Source organism: Anoplopoma fimbria, chromosome 15 (genome assembly GCF_027596085.1).
Source record: "Anoplopoma fimbria isolate UVic2021 breed Golden Eagle Sablefish chromosome 15, Afim_UVic_2022, whole genome shotgun sequence".
NCBI lineage: Eukaryota > Metazoa > Chordata > Actinopteri > Perciformes > Anoplopomatidae > Anoplopoma > Anoplopoma fimbria.
The window spans coordinates 20,239,731-20,256,214 of record NC_072463.1 but is presented as its reverse complement, the minus strand read 5'-3'; the positions used below and the strand labels follow the sequence as shown (position 1 = coordinate 20,256,214).

Here is a 16,484-nt window from a genome sequence, read left to right as displayed (position 1 = left end):
TTAAGTTGAAAATTGGCTTAATGATCTTAATGACTAGAAAAATTATCAAATCAATGTTAGTCCACATCAATCACACTATGCAACTTTGGTACATATTAGATTTCTTTATTGAAATTTAATTTACAATATCCAATTACATATGTCTAGTAGACCAGGTCAGTAAGAAAGAAAACAAACGTTTTAGTAAAGAAAAATACAGAATGTACCTTTTCTGACTACACAGCAGCCAGTAAGACAAGAGGAAGTGGGTCATTCACAAACATCCACTTCTCTTAAAATTAACTGAGTAAGTTCATTGCAAAAATCAGCCGTTTATTTATTTCAGCAGGAGTCAAAATGTGTGAGTGCAGCAAAGTCTTGCAAACCAGTGAAAGACATACATCTTAAAAATCAATTTTATGAGTGAATAAAATTAGATCTTAACGAGAATCAATTTACATTCTACAGGTTTTTACTCATAGCTGAATCCCTTTTAAAAAAAAAAAATGTTGTGCGAGAGAGAAGTACTTCTGCTATCTTAGCTCACAATCTGAACTGGGAACCGGATGCAGAACAGGTCTTGTTTGTTGTCGTCTCTCAGTTCCCACTCCACAACCAGTTTGATCTAGAAATGCAGAAGAGTGATCAGTGAACAATTTATATTTTTGAGGAAATAAAAGATGCAACCGGTAGAACAAAGACATTTTACTTGGCTACATTACAAAACTGGTTTGAAAATGATTGTTGCTGGTGTAACATGTAGTACTTACTGCAGGGTACTCCTTCTTCACAGGAAGAGAGTTCAGATAGTGATAATTCTGCTGCTTCTGGATTGGACACTGGATTCCAGACTTGCAGCCATCTTCTATGGGAATGGGGAAGGGGATGGGAACTCCAGCAATGATGCCGTGAACCACTGCTTTGCTCGTCTGGCTGTCAACAGCTACAACAGAAGATACAGGAGTCAAAAAGTACATAAAATAAGTCCCATTAATCATGTTCTGACTGTTGAGATAAGCATTTCTCAAATATTAAGCCCCCTTACCACTGCTGAACGTCACATTGACACTGTAGGCCTGTCCTTTTTGTAGCTGACATGGCTGACTGGCACATGGGTCAATGTCCACTATGGACACTTTGCCAGAAGAGGAGCCTAAAGAGAGAAAAAAAAGAAAAAGAACTGTCAATTAAAAAAGTAGACCTAGAAGCATACAAAAAAGAAAATTAACTTCCAATTTTCCAGGAGCTCGGTTTCAATTTACTTGCACAAGCTGCCAAATAAAATAAAAAATAAAAAAAATTGAGTCTTGTACTTTGGTATTAACATAATGGAAAGTGAAATACTTAGGACAAGCAAGTATTTCATGAGATTATTCATTTTAGATAGATAGAATTTCAGCACTGATCATATTGTTTAACCTTCATTCTGTGACCAAACCTACTTATGATTACTATATGGTGCAAGTTCATACAGGAATAAGTAATGATGCTGAGAAAAAAAAAAAAAAAAAAAAAAAAAAAAGGGGGCACTCAGCTGATTTTACACATGAGAAGTTCAGCTAACGCCTCATGAGGCCACTCAGCCAAATCTCTCCTGTGGCTCTGGAGGAAAACTTCCAAAGTGTGAAAAGGTAACCCTGATGTAATCAGAGAGTCATTTTGGACTCTGCTTCTTTTAAACCCATTAGAGTCCCCTCTCTTTATAGAACTGCTATACAAAAAAAAAAAAAAAAAAAAAAATCACTTCTAGATGGAGGGACATCAGATCACTCAGGAAAGTCCTAATTGATCATTAAAATATTAAAAAAAGAGCACATGTGAGCTGTTAATATGCACCTCTCCTTATGTGTTAAGGACAAGTGACGATGTCTGTGGTACATAGATGTGCCCAGACATGAAACGTGCCATTTAGCACTGAAAGTCTACTCACGACTGGCTGATAGAGAAACAAACAAGTAGTGAGTCATTAAAAAAGGAGGCAGGTGAAACTTACCGCAATCAATGAACTTCACCGGCACCGCACAGGTGAGTCCCATCAAGCAGAACAAAACCACAAAACGAGTGCAGACATCCATGTTTCTGTCCTTAAAACAAGGAGACAACATTACGCAATAGAAGAGTAAACCTCAGAAGTGTGACTTGGAGGTACAAAGTGTTCAATCACGTGACTTTCTGTCTGTTTCCTCACTGTAGTGATGATTACTATGATTACTGGTCACACAAACACAACAGCCTTCTAATAAAGTAAAAGGACGCATGAGAAACTTTACCTTTGAGGCTTCCGTCAGTTTCTGAACTGGGACCGACTGGCACCTTTTATTTCCGCGTATCACGAGACCGACGTGACGCCTATTTGTCGTCGACTGCCATTCATGAGAAGTGGGGTTTATGAAGCCCGCGATTCAGCCTGTCAGGAGCTCCCTCACCGTTAAAACCCCGCCCCATGTGATGTAACTGGCACATCAAAATATCAAGCAGGACACAAACCATAGACTTTAGACACAAACCCAGTCGTCTTTAACCTAAATACTAACATCATATTGGTGCATCTTGTTAGGGCGGCATTTATAAAAGAAGCTCTGTGCCTGAAAGACAAAAAGAAGGTATCAAAAACCACTCTTGAAAGCCACAAACCACCTCATCATTGGCAGGTAAACCGACGAATCAAATGCCCGCATTGTACGAATGTGGGCGTATCTGTGTGACGGACACTCGTTATAGCCAATCAGTGTGCAGTCCGCCTCTCGTCGCAGGCTGGTGGTGAGAGAGAGCGTCATTTGTTATGGAAGATGTCATTCGTAAGAGGAGCTATGATAACTGCGTCAAAGTCAAAAGTATTGAACCTCGCTAGGTAACGGTTATTTGTATTATATCGTAGACATCAGCAGGGTTCATAACCTGTAAACAGTCTCTGTGTTGAGTTAATGCCACGTTGATAGCAGGCTAGCCTTTAGCTAACTAGCCTCAGGCTGCATGTTGTTCTGCTGGGACGCGATATGATCTTCACTTCACGTCTGTTTCCTTTCCAGGGCATCTACTCTCCTGTGCAACCACAGTGTGAGACAACAGCTGCATCCACTTCCTCAAACAGCCTTGAAGCCCCTTTACACACCGGGGCTTCATGGCTTCAGCAGCACCTCCACCTCCACCTCCACCCAGCAGAGGACGGCTGTGTCGGATACAGTACAGCTGACTGAGTCCTGTGTGAAGGTCAGCAGAGCCCACCTCTAAGCATCGTACTGTTTTTATGAATGACAGTACATCTGAGCCAGTGTAGCAGTTGGTTTATAGGAGCATGCTGATTTACATAAAGAGTCTATCTCCATTTAGTCAGATCAGCCTTATTTTATTTGTATATTTATATATTGTACATACAGTACCAGTCAAAAGTTTGGACACACCTTCTCATTCAATGTTTTTTCTTTATTTTTATTTTTTCTACATTGTAGATTAATATTGAAGACATCCAAACTATGAAGGAACACATATGGAATTATGTGGTAAACAAACAAATGCTCAACAAACCAGAATATGTTTTATATTTTAGATTCTTCAAAGTAGTTGAATGAGAAGGTGTGTCCACACTTTTGACTGGTACTGTATATTTATTGGTTTTATACATTTAACACAATTTACATACATAAATGAACCTTCCCCCAACCTGAACATATGGCAGTATATAAAATAACAATAAATAATACAAATATCACTTGAAAATAAATAAATGGCTAAATTATACAGCACCAGTCAAAAGTTTGGACACACCTTCTCATTCAATGGTTTTTTTATTTTTTTTTATTTTTTTCTACATTGTAGATTAATATATATGAAGATACACATATGGAAGTATGTGGTAAACAAACAAATGCTCAACAAACCAGAATATGTTTTATATTTTAGATTCTTCAAAGTAGTTGAATGAGAAGGTGTGAACACACTTTTGTCTGGTACTGTACATGTATGAATTCTTCTACATAAGACACATTTGACTGTGAAGACAATTGTAATTGTAAGTTTACTCACTAAAGTGTGAAGTGTTATTTGTAAACATTGTTGATATCAATCAAGCAGAACCATGTTAAAATGCATTGCCATGTAGCCACCGTGTCAATCAGTGTGTTGAATTGTTATTTTGTGCTTTGCAACTCATCCATCATGATCCTCCCCCCCCTTTAATATAGAGACTAGAGGAAATTATGGGTAAAGGCGAGTATCTGAGAATACACGTGGAGGGGGGAGGCTGCTCCGGGTTCCAGTACAAGTTTTCTGTTGACAACAACAAGAATGAAGATGACAGGTAAACTGACACAAACATATCTTTGAAGTTATTGTTCTACACCAGGCTTCACTGTGTCCTTATTGTCGATTAATCCAATCAACTCTGTTCCCTCCTGCATCCACGCTGCTCTGCTTTCAGAGTGTTTGAACAGGGAGGAGTGGGCATTATTGTTGACCAGGACAGCCTGGAGTTTGTGAAAGGAGCCACTGTGGACTTCACCCAGGAGCTGATCCGCTCCACCTTCCTCGTGCTCCAGAATCCTCAAGCCGATCACGGCTGCTCCTGTGGCAGCTCCTTCTCTGTCAAACTATGACCCTGTGTCAATGTTACTTGAAACCCTGATTTACCAGTTTATGTACAAAATACAATTAAATATCATAGACGCATTTAAACATAATCACTTCTAACTGCTAGTTTTTTAAGTCTGAAACAGTTGACCTGAATAAAAGGCAGAAGTATATATTCATCATTTTGCTGTTTTGCAGATAGTGACAGTGTATGCTCATAGATAGCTGAGTTCACAATATTCAACTAATCTGTCATGTGTTCAATCCAAAACAGAGGCTCAATTGAGGTGTTTGAGCATGCAGTGCTTAGACTTGCCTTGCGTGTAAAATATGTAAATAGACTAAATCTATGATTGCAGAGAGCTAAGTTATATTGTATTTGTTTCATCTAAAATAAAATTGAGTGAATTTCAGAAATGTATATTGTCAGTCTGTTACATTTTTATTCATACATATTGTGTTTTATTTAGTCAATTGCACTTTCATGATGCATGCTTTCATTATTGCATTAGAGTGATGAAAGGGCATCCAGGAAATGTCTCTATTTTTTGATAATTGATAAAAGGATGGTTGCACTGATTGATTCATTAAAAGTGTTACTTTTGTCAGCAGTATTAATTGGTCTGGATTCATTATACCACTGTCAGTGAAAACATATGACTCAGTCATGGTTGCCTTTTTTATTAAAGTGGAATTTAAGAAACATCTCACAAAAAATATACAAAAAGAATATATACAAATGATATGTACACTGGTATAATGTAAATCAAAATATGCAGCAACATTTCTTTTGTATAGTTAGTCTTAATTCAAGGAGCAAAATATTTTGCACTTTTTATATTTTCTCTGATAAAACATTCCATTTAATATATTCGATAACACAACATTAACTTACTTTTGAAAAAAGTCACACCGTTCATATTCATGAAAATGCAACAATAATACGTCATAGCAGCACATTGAAAAGTGAGAAAGAATTGCAACCGTGTATTGAAACATCAATTTACAGCTGTTCTTTTTTGTTTTTCTGAGGAATTTGGTTCAGACAGATTGTCTTCCATTAAGCCATGCACACCCACTTACCACAAACAAAACCTCAAACAAGTATGCACACGTTTAACTTGTCATGAGGGGAACACTGCCGAGGGAGTTTTGAGGTCAACCAGTCAACAACACAACCACAGAAACAAACCATAAATGAACCATCAGGGTAACACAGTGACCAGGTCAGGTGTACAGTGCATAGTATGCTTTGGCATGCTGACATCCAGAACATAACAGTGGATGTTACATTCAGGAGGAAGGCCACAGGATTTGGAATCACCAGTAAAAATAGAACAAACAAATGACTACATGATCCAAAAAGTAAAACCAACATAATACAAAAAAAATCCAAACCCTCATAAATTAAACACTCAGATTAAGGCTAATTCAGTTTGCTACATGTTTTCAAAAAATGGCAATGTCAGTTACACAATTTCATAAGCCTACCAAGTGGCAAAACGTCCATTTTCGACATGTACACAGATACACTCATTCTTAAAAAAAAAAAAAAAACTGTTATTATTATTATCATTAGAGAGATGTCTCTCTTTTTTTTAAGGATGATGTGATGTCGTGAGAGCAGGGCTGTATGCCCTCCGCCTGTGTTCACAATCAGGACTGATGATGTGATGAAAATGAGCCGTTCACATATGCATGCACCTAGTTTTGAGGCAGTAAGTCAGATCACCACACATTTACAAGCTGCCACGTCTGTCCTCCTCCTCCTTCTTGTTGAAATGTATCCTTGAAGCAGAATTTTCTCTCTGGAGAGCCATGCTGGGAGACTTTCTGAGGCAGGGTGGTCCATGTGTGATCCTCAGTGAGGGGCATGGACACACCTCCACACAAAGACGCTAGAAAAGGACAAAGAGAAAAGTAATGCATCATTTAATATTGAATTTGTGATGTAATTTGTAAAGCACATTGTTATTTGGAGCCTCAGTCATACCTCCTGTCATCTCCACCGGCACTAACAACGTAGCGATCACCATTTGTGAAGCGCACATTAGTCAAGTGAGCAGAATGGCCCAGAAAGCGTTTGTGTTTGGCCTGAAAACAGATCACACACATATCAACCAGGTGGCATCTTTCATACTACAGTAAACAGATGTATCTGTCAAGTGGAATTGTTATTAGGTGTGGTCCTGTGATGCCACAGAAAGACACATATTTAAACTATATTACACAAATATCAGTGCAAGGGACAGTTCCAGTTAAAACATGATAAAAATGAATCATGTAGTCATATCATGCAGAGCTCCATCACTTCATCTCCATCACACACAAAACTAGTTTCTCATAGATAATAAGAATGTGTAAAAACAACAATTTAAAAGCCAGTGTGTGAGGATTTGTTCAGTGATTGTATAATATTTCTATTATCATCATATGTTTGTATTTGAAGAAAAGTGAGATGATCCTACACATAGTGGCTTTATGATTTCAGCGTTTTTATGAAAGGTGCAGAGAAATGTTTTACTTTCATCATGAGAAGGATGACATAGTAAAAATATTAATGACATAATAAATCTAAAACAGGAATAATACATTTATGCAATCATACTTACAAACTTCTCCGGACATGGAAAGTCAAAGAGCTTCACCATTCCAAAGTCATCGCCTGTGACGATGTTAAGGCCTGAGTGGGACACACAGGCACAAGTGACGTCCGCTTTGTCAGTGTTGCGGGACCAGATACCTATGACCTCGTCCCCAAGGACACTGGATACAGAGAGAGAGAGAGAGCAATTATACAGTTGGCCATTACCTCTCCAACATGCATGTGTCAGTCTGAACACTGGGACTCTCACCTTGTCCAGGTGGCCCAGGTAATCCTGTCGATATGGGACTGCTCTGTGACCTGCTTCCCAGATGGCACCTCGTACACAAGCCGTTTATAAGCACCTGTGGATATCTGTGTCAAGACATGACAGGTTAGGGATCATACAGCCAGCTAGCATCAGAGACAAACGTGCCCTCTCACTGCAAACCTAGGACGTTTACCTGGACGTAAGTGCTGTCAGCCGAAAAGTCCATCTGCATCACAAAGCTGGGGATGTCCCTGCAGCAGTTGATGCGGTTCAGCTGCGGTCCGAGTGTCAGGTCGTAGAAGTCAACTGCACTCTCAGTAGAGCCAACGGCCAGGTAACGGGAATTTGGACTGAACCTGTTAGAAAGACATGCAGCGTTTCAAAAGTCTGTCTGTTCTGTCAGATTTATCTTTGAAGTGTGTGGAGTAGGTCTGATCCATTTCAGTCTCCAAAGAAAAATGTTAATGTGAAATCCCCTGAGGAAGATTGAGGTGCCAAAAAAAAAAGTGCCATACTCTTCTATCATTACCTAATATCCTGGATAGGAGAGCGCCGGTCTCTTTTCTTGCCCCAGATTTTGAGTGAGGCGACCAGCAGGATGATGAACTCTCCGTTCTTCATGCCGATGGCCACCATGTCTCCTTCCGGGCTGTAGCTGATGGTGCGAGCCGGGTGGCCCAGGTTCACCTTATTCAGCATCTTCTGTTTCCCCACAAAGCCATGCAACATCAGCACATTCTTGTTATTAATGTAATGAGGACAAACCATCTTAATTTCCCTTGATAAAAGTAACAGCTTATATGATAGCATTACGGAAGTATTGGGAAGCACTAAGATGGTTCTGAGGGGATTGAAGTAACATGGCTGACCTTCTCTGGGATGTCCCACAGACGAACAGTGCCATCCTCTGCTGCAGACAGGAACACGTCTCTGGAGGGATGGGAGCCCAAGCCCCAGATCGGTCCGTCCATGTGTCCGTTCACCAAGATGTTGCACGCTGCATTCTTCTCTCCTACTTCAATGATCTCTGCGTTCCTGGTCCCCACAAGGATTTTACCCTGACACAAAAATCAGCAAAATGTGTCAAAATACACATAAGGAAGTTTGCATTTTTATAGAGTCCAATATTATCTGTAACCTACCTTTCCCCTGCATACAGAGCGAACACAGTCTATGATTTGTCCGGTTTCTAATCGAAACGCTCTGCAGCGTTTTAGCTCCTGGTCCCAGAGCTTCAGAGCACCTCCCTCCTTTGACCTGTGGCGGAACACAAACGTGCATTTCATCCCTCAGCTGATGAAATTCACACCTAAATATGTATGCATTTCCCCTTATATGTATTTAATCGTATTGGTATTACATTCATTTGGGGAAGTACACGTTTGTAAATATCCATAATATGAATTAAAAAACAGGTATTAAAAGCAAAGGGATGTTTTCTCTCATCTGGTATCAAGACCATCCAACCCTGCTACATAGTGTGAGCTCACTGTTATGTAGTATGGTGTGTTAATGTAACAGAGCAGCACTTACGGTCTCTCCTTGCCTCCGGTGACAATGAGGCCGTCTCTCAGTGTGGTGTACATGGTGAACACAGGGCCAGTATGAGCTTTGGCCACAATTCTCACTAGAATGTGTTCCTTCCACACACACACATCCCCACTTATGGTACCTGTAAATGTCAAGTTATTCTGAAAAGAAAACAAATCTGCACTAATCTAGTGGCCTAAGAGAGCAGAGCGAACAATGCAAAAACAATTCACAGCACATTTAAGCAGACAGTTTTTGATCAGATGAATTATTGGGAGGTCAAATGTAATATGTAGTAAAGACATCTTAAAGATTGTATGTATATTGGGTGAAAGAAACTTACAGCTCCAAATGCTACAGACAGCATGGTCTGCATCCGGGCATCCTCTATGGTACTCAGCACGCCTTTTTTGTTGAGCAAAGCTCGACCAGCTAACGTCCAGAAACGCACATGCTTGATCCCCACAGACACAAAGTGTGTGTCAGAGTCTGGACGAAATTCAGCGACAAAGATCCTCTGGGTGTGACCTACCCGACTGGCCACTTTGGCACCTGAAAACCAAAATAGAGTGCAATGAAAAGCATTATCTCTCAATTCTGCTGGGATGTTTTAATCCCTGAAAATGAGGTCAAAGTTTAAGGGAAGATTATTTAGTTTTACCTTCCTGCCACTTCCAGATGGTGACGGTGTGTTCAGGGTCCAGGCCCACGGACAGCAGGAGTTTTCCTGTGGCACTAAAGCTGACGGAGCAAACCCCACCGGAGTGGAAACAACGAAGCACAGACAGTGTCTGCTTGGTCATGGCGTCCCACACGTGTATAGATGGAGACGTGGCTGAGGGACAGAGAAGGACAATTGTTTATCTAAAATTAACTAAAATGAACTACTATCAATGCACTTCTTTTTTTCTTGCCTCCAACTTATGTCAGGTGTAAATCCTTGGCCAAAATAATGAATTATTGGGTTTCTAGAAATTCTGTACTCTGTAATTTAACAAACCCTAAAACTAAAAAGGTATAGGCTAGAGTTTAGACATATGTTGTCATAGCTTTTTATATATACTACATACGATAATATTAAAGAATCTACAATAAAGTGAAAATCTTTTAAACATTATTCATAAAAATAACGTTTGCATGAGGTAAAGACCAAAAATCAAGTGGCCACTAGATGGCATTACCGTATATATAGAATATAAATTAAAACAATACAGATTTTTTTTAACGCCACATTTCCTTATTGACATGACGACTCATTTTAAAATGTCCTTACCTGACATGTCACCAGTATCACCTGAAAAGAAGGAAAATCTGTTTAATTGACAGAGCCTATTAATTATTTGTTCATTTGCTGTGACTTTTAGAGCAATAATGCTTTCTGCTAACGACAAAAACTTCTTTTTTTTATATATTTAGGTCATTTACAGAAAATCAATATAAATCTAAAAGTTAGATGTATAAAATGTTATTATATTAGGTGAACTTTGCCATTACAAATCCATGTAGTCCAATATCTGCCAATTTCTGTTTATGTGTGTCTTTCTGTGAGATATGCAGCATGCACCACAGTCCCACAACTAATTATTAATGCAAAACTGTTGCTCCTTAACACAAATAATCTTGGAGGATATAAACCCCCTGCACAAAGCACAACACGGGATACAGGGGAGAGAAATGAGGCGGCTGGTGACACAGGAGGTCAACTTCTCACAAACATACCTACTTGGCCAGTTGCCACCACGTTGGGAAATTTGGGATGTTGATTGATTGTCAGGCACAGAATGTCGTCACTGTGTTCTGCGTAGAAACTTTGGCAGGCTGTAAGAAAACACACACACACACACACAAACAAACATAGACACACCAAACAGATACAAAATTAAATGTATGTTTGATTAACAGGTAGTGATTAGTAGCACTGTCAGCGCATCTTCTAGAGCATTTACTTACAGGTTGTCAAATTAAACACGATGCCAACTGAGGCCGTGTGGTAGATGATGTCCGCCCCCTCGTTCAGGTAGTGCACGTTGTTGCGGCAGTCATTGCCACGGTAACCGAAAACCAGCTCCAACACCAGGTCCTGTGGGGGAGTCAGAAAAAGTCAGAAAGGTCAACGCCATGACAACTAAGATGGTCAGAGCCAGCAGCTGGCTGAAAGAGTCCACCATTATTCAATTAGAGCATCGCCAGAGTCCCAACAGAGGCTGTCTGGACAGAGAACGAGCACACAGCGTCTTCAGGAGGAATAATCACATTAAAAACCAACATTTTGAATATTTTGCTGCTCTGACCGAGACAAGACTTCGTCTATTGACATTATGTTCCCCTGGGATTTGGTTACGATGTGAGGTTCCTCTTACCTCAATCGGTCTCTTCTTTTTGCCAACATTGTTGGTCTGCAGCTTCTCCGGTTGTGGCAGCGCTCTGCTGACAGGAGGCCTGAAACGGACAGCTGGGATAAGAGAGCTGCTGCAGAGCTGCTGGGGATGCTGATGATAATTATAATGATGACGACAATAATGATAACATTACACTGTTTGCTACTCTGACAATTATGCAAAAACAATTTATGAACATCTGCTCATATTTGCACACAAATAGGTGATGTTTTATCTCAAAAGAGAAGATCTATAGTTCTTGAGGTGGGTGATTTTTTTAAAAAGCAGGTGAGAAAAAGGTGACATTTTTTAAATGTCAAGGCTCCTGGTATCACAAGTGTTACAGAATTTGTTTTGCCAGCAAAGCAATGAAAGGACTATGCTTTAATAAAGGGACTGTGTGGGAAGGTTTAATAGAGAGTGAAATGCTAAGAATCATCTATTGTGGAAAGAAAAAGTGAAAGAAAATATGACATAACTGGAGCTTTGTCTGTTATCCCCCACACATCTTGAGGCAATCAGTCAATGTAATGTAATTAAAAGATTCAAAAATTAACAATTGATGTCAGGATAAGGGTCTGAAATACAGTTTAATTCATTTAAATCAGCTAAATAACAGCTTTTCTGGTTCATTTGGAAGAAAATATGTCTATAATTAATAAGACTTTTAAGTGCATATTTAAAACACAATGGCATGACAAAACTATTGATAATGCAAAGACTGTAAGGACAAACTAATACAATGACCTTCTTCTACAGTCAAGGCAGGATGTGGAAAGAGAAGAAAGACACCAGTGGCTTCATATATAATCTACAAATATCTACATGATGCTGTGTGTGTTTACGCTAAAGAGCAATCACATAACCAGACAGTAAGCAGCTTACCTTGACCCTCTTCATGGCAGCAATAATAAAATAAAAAGTTAGAATTAGAAAATAGGTTTCTCACAGCGTTCACTGTTGCCCAGCGGACACACATGACGAAACACAACACCTCAGCCACTGAGGACATAAAATACAGGAGTCAGAACCATTGTGTAACCATGACAACTAAAGTCCATTTCCATGACAACTGCGTGGATGCTTGCATCGGTGTCAAAAAACTAATCTGGAAATCAATGAACCTGAAGCACCCAAAGTCTGAGACACACTTAAAGATGGATTATAATGATGGAAAATATGACAATGCTCAGAAGTACTGTTTAGAACCAGACGAACAAGCAATATTTCCTTAAAAACACTCTAAATAGGCTTTGTAAAGATGTGTACATTTTTGATATTCCCTCTTGATTGATATGTGAAGTTAATAATGGCTTTTCCTCAGAGTCACTGACTATCAAAAACATTCAGAATCTAATATTGTTATGCTGGCTATTAAAATGTATTAAAGCAAGAAAAGAAAAGAAATTGAAGCTTTAACTTAATTATTGGCCCAATTTGTCCAGCCAGTGAGAACAGCAGCTCAATAGCAAGTGAATTTACACCCAAAAGAGCATCAAACACTGAATTTGTACAGAGGAGACTTAAAGGCATTTAATCTAAAACCTCAATAACTCTTGATGCTGTCTTGAGTCTTGAAATGATTTAATCAGATAAGGCGTTTCTCTGTGTTTATACATACTATGCCCTCTGATTAATCTTTTGTCCAAAATCAACGTACATGAACACTAAAGCTTACCTGACCACCCCTTGTCTTCAAGTAGAATTAAAGAACGAAGCAGGATAATGACAGATGGACAGCCATTAAAGGAAAGAAGAAGAGCAGAAAAGGCTGAGTTATTTCAAAAGGGCAGGGACAGGGCAGGAATTTCACGCAGGAAAAGAAAAGATAGGTTGAATAAAGAAGGCAGGTTTGAATTCATCTTGATGCAGAAGCCTTATTTTGTGTAATACAACCTTTTCTAATTCCTAAAAGTTATTTTCTGACTGTGCAGGATCATCCCTCTGAGCATCTGCAAAGCTTCATCATTGCTCCATTGATGGATACCTTTCGTCCACCGAGGGCTCCTTCAGCTGCAGGTGGGGTTTCACGCCAGTCATGGGTCGCATGTTGGTGGATAAGGCCTTGATGGTGTAGTTGATCTCGTTCTCCCTCGTCACATCGCTGTCATAACCTGGTGGAGGACCGAATCGATACAGATTTAAGCACCAGAAACATTTGTTGAATAAAAACCTCAAAAGGAAATTCATCTCTCACCTCCATCGTCCTCACTCTCGATATCCGACTCCTCACTGTCACACTGTTTGAATTCCCGGTGGCCCTCAGGCTCGTGGGCCCAGATCATGAGACACGTGTCGCCCCCACCGACCGTCACCAAGAGGCTGTCGTCATGGGTCCATCGCACATTGGTAACATGTGTGCTGTGAGCCACATAGCGTTTGAACTTTGCATACTTCCCCTGGGGAAGAGGGACAACATTTATTCAACACTTGTGACATTAACACAGAGATTAACATAACATTTGCATAAACCTAAGCCGTAGGTCATGAGGAGCTCAACCCAGTTAATACAAGGAACCGTGCATTGTGTCTTACCTTGACAGGGTATCTGAAGAGCTTGACGTATCCCAAGTCGTCTCCTGTTGCTAGCACCTTCCTGTCGTTACTAAGGCAGGCGGCGGTCACCTCAGTGACCTCGTTGATCAAAGGCCAGATGCCCTCAACAGACATCCCCAGGACACATGTCCACGTGCTCCAGTCGATCTTCTCCACCTGAGCCAAGTGAGTAAGTAAGGAAAGATTAATCTATATAGATCTTTGTAAAAGCACTTCACAATATAATCCTTAACAGTCAAATAAGCGAGATAGTAAAAAAACAAATCAGAAATATACTAAGGAGCATCACCACAAAGAGCCTCTACAGGTATCTACAGGAAGCCAATAGAGAGAGGCAACACTGGAATAAATTGCTCTCTCTATGTCTTTATTAGAAGACAGGCTACAGTATTTTAAACCACTTGCTAAAGCAAAATGTCAAACTATTCCTTAAAAAAGTAAGAGGGAAAGAAGGAAGAGCAAACCACTGTCTCAGTCAGTCGATAATCATCCTGTGATCGAGTGTACAAGAGAAGAGCCAAATGCGTGGGAGGGAAAGAGGAAAGGGAACGCATCATGATGAGGTGAGACAAACGAGCAAAGGTAGGAGAGGACATGGGCATCCATCATCTCTGACCTTTATTTTCTTAATGCTTCCCTCTGCTGTGTACCTCCCAAGGTGTCTGAATGTCATACTGTATTATAGGGAACCTAAACCATATTACACTTCCACTGCCAAACCTAGAATGATACTGGTGAAAGGTGGGCCGTGCAAACGCTTCACTGCCCTTCCTTGATCCTCGTCTGATCCCAAAGGGAAAATGTGGGCCAACAATAAAACCATAACCGTGGCTGTTCCTGTGCCTTCTCTCCCCACTCACCTCTGTAGCCGGGATGGTCTGCCGCTTGCCACGAGGGGCCTCGAAAAAAAACTGCTCTTTAGCACCTGTGTTGACTTGGAGTAGTTTTCCTGTGAATGAAAGAGCCCAGTGGGCCGTGATGTTTAATTGTTTTTTAATAGAGACATTTGGAATCCATAATTTGATCGCTAGCAGTCTTTAGCAAGGATTTACTGAGTATTTAAGGAAGCATGTTTACCTCTCTTGTCCCAGTCCAGATGGGTAATGTAGTTGAGACATCCTTTGCACACCCCAACTCGTTTGCTGCTCATTACATTGTAAATATCCACAAAAGTGTCTCCTGATGCGACTGCTAGGTACTTCCCAGAACCTGAGCAAACACAAGAGGGATGAGTTTCAGACGGTTGGTCAGCCTCTTTGGTCCAGACTTTAGGATTATTACAACCGTTGGATGAATTGCCATAACATTTTCACCTCAGGATTGATGCAATAACTTTTTGAATCCCTTAACTTTTCATATAATGCTTTTATCAAGTCAAAGTTAATTTGTCCAATATTTTGTTTATTCCAGTAAAACGATTGGCATTCCAATCAGCCTCATCTTTGTTTGCTAACACGCTAACATAAACTAAGATGATGGACATGGTAAAAGTTATTCCTGCTAAACACTGTAGCAATTAGCTTATGTCGGCAAGTGCCTAAGTATAAATATAAACAATATAATAAATAATTACACTGCTTTATAAAGTCATTTTTAAGCAGTATAGGCTCTCAGGGACTCACGAGTGTTGGGATAAGAAACAGGAGCTCTTTCATTATGGACTAAGGTTAAGTGTCCAGGCGAAAGATTTAGTTGGAACTGTTTCTCATTCCTCTTTAGCTGCCTCTCTGTCTGGCCTTAATACAGAAAGCCATTAATTTGGGTCAGGCCCGCAGCAATATCTCTCCCCATTCACAGCGGAAGAGAAATATGTATACCTGCTGAACTTCTGCATCCTACATACACTTAGATGCTTTGAAGGGCACACAGATTTCAGAGGTATATTTACTTCTTCTCAGACAGGATGTAATGGGAGTTTTGTCAAGGTGAATAAATGCGGAGGTGAGCGTCAGACCTGGAGAGAATCTGATATCGGAGATGATGTCCTTGCGGTGGTGGAAGGACACCAGGTCCTCCAGGGTGTCTGCGTTCACAATGAGGAAGCTGCCGTCATTCAGGCCCACCGCCAAAGCTTTGCCATCAGGGGAGAAGCAGCAGCAGCGGCCGCCTGTGGAGGACAAAGTGCTTGTTGAAGCCCGAGGGCCAGTGTACTCCCTGTCAGAAAATACACCCGTCTGTTAGTGTATTGAGCAGTGACTCACCTTTTCTGAGCTTGCGTACAGCCAGCATGCAGTGGCTGGGTGAAAGGTCCCATATGCGCAGGGTTTTATCATCGCTGACGGTGGCACAGAGAGGGAGATGGGGATGAGTGGCCAGACCCCAAACTTCACCTTCCATGTGACCCTGCAAACACAAACAATAGAGTCATTGTTTACTGTGTCGATAGTCAACTCACTCTTGGGTAATGAAAGCAAAAAAGGAGCCACAAAGGAAGGAAGAGAATGAAGTTGGTTTTTTTGCAGTTAAATAAATAAATACAATTCAATACAAAAACACAAGAATTAAACCAACCAAGTTGTGCCAAAAGCAGGAGGGATGGCATAAACTCATAACTCACAGAATCCAAAAGCCAGCAACCAAACCTGCTAAACAAAAGGAAATCAACTGTTCATCCTAAAAA

At 40.3% G+C, this 16,484-nt stretch overlaps 3 protein-coding genes across 7 annotated transcripts in view; 1 reads left to right on the top strand and 2 right to left on the bottom strand.

Moving 5' to 3' along the window:
• Positions 1-91: 91 nt before the first annotated feature.
• On the bottom strand, positions 92-2,349 carry LOC129103247 (NPC intracellular cholesterol transporter 2-like). 2 transcript variants are annotated; one of them, XM_054613607.1, is made up of 5 exons: positions 2,250-2,349; positions 1,973-2,063; positions 1,025-1,132; positions 750-922; positions 92-604 (listed from the first exon to the last, which is right to left on the bottom strand). In XM_054613607.1, exons 2-5 carry the CDS (start codon positions 2,052-2,054, stop codon positions 518-520), a joined length of 450 nt encoding a protein of 149 aa, XP_054469582.1. In that variant the 5' UTR covers positions 2,055-2,063; positions 2,250-2,349; the 3' UTR covers positions 92-517. The 2 variants fall into 2 exon arrangements, with proteins under 2 accessions (XP_054469582.1, XP_054469581.1); XM_054613606.1 differs by lacking the exon at positions 2,250-2,349 and having other exon boundaries at positions 1,973-2,099.
• A 388-nt stretch (positions 2,350-2,737) lies between these two features.
• On the top strand, positions 2,738-4,962 carry isca2 (iron-sulfur cluster assembly 2). The gene is made up of 4 exons (XM_054614360.1): positions 2,738-2,830; positions 3,009-3,189; positions 4,161-4,276; positions 4,397-4,962. The coding sequence occupies exons 1-4, from the start codon at positions 2,769-2,771 to the stop codon at positions 4,569-4,571; spliced, it is 534 nt and encodes a 177-aa protein (XP_054470335.1). The 5' UTR covers positions 2,738-2,768; the 3' UTR covers positions 4,572-4,962.
• A 1,203-nt stretch (positions 4,963-6,165) lies between these two features.
• eml5 (EMAP like 5) overlaps positions 6,166-16,484 on the bottom strand; it is a 39,951-nt gene continuing 29,632 nt past the window's right edge. Inside the window, exons 21-44 of one of the 4 annotated variants that reach the window (XM_054613332.1) lie at positions 16,066-16,207; positions 15,819-15,971; positions 14,942-15,073; positions 14,725-14,813; positions 13,844-14,020; positions 13,506-13,707; positions 13,296-13,422; positions 12,987-13,001; positions 12,194-12,202; positions 11,291-11,369; positions 10,881-11,010; positions 10,650-10,748; positions 10,204-10,224; positions 9,592-9,765; positions 9,274-9,482; positions 8,934-9,091; positions 8,543-8,657; positions 8,270-8,458; positions 7,930-8,102; positions 7,594-7,756; positions 7,401-7,504; positions 7,158-7,311; positions 6,539-6,639; positions 6,166-6,443 (exon numbers count right to left, since the gene is read on the bottom strand). In XM_054613332.1, coding sequence (XP_054469307.1) covers positions 6,407-6,443; positions 6,539-6,639; positions 7,158-7,311; positions 7,401-7,504; positions 7,594-7,756; positions 7,930-8,102; positions 8,270-8,458; positions 8,543-8,657; positions 8,934-9,091; positions 9,274-9,482; positions 9,592-9,765; positions 10,204-10,224; positions 10,650-10,748; positions 10,881-11,010; positions 11,291-11,369; positions 12,194-12,202; positions 12,987-13,001; positions 13,296-13,422; positions 13,506-13,707; positions 13,844-14,020; positions 14,725-14,813; positions 14,942-15,073; positions 15,819-15,971; positions 16,066-16,207 — 2,952 coding nt within the window. In that variant the 3' untranslated portion in view covers positions 6,166-6,406. The remainder of the gene's footprint in view (positions 6,444-6,538; positions 6,640-7,157; positions 7,312-7,400; positions 7,505-7,593; positions 7,757-7,929; positions 8,103-8,269; positions 8,459-8,542; positions 8,658-8,933; positions 9,092-9,273; positions 9,483-9,591; positions 9,766-10,203; positions 10,225-10,649; positions 10,749-10,880; positions 11,011-11,290; positions 11,370-12,193; positions 12,203-12,986; positions 13,002-13,295; positions 13,423-13,505; positions 13,708-13,843; positions 14,021-14,724; positions 14,814-14,941; positions 15,074-15,818; positions 15,972-16,065; positions 16,208-16,484) is intronic. The other 3 variants (XM_054613331.1, XM_054613330.1, XM_054613333.1) reach the window with 3 other exon arrangements.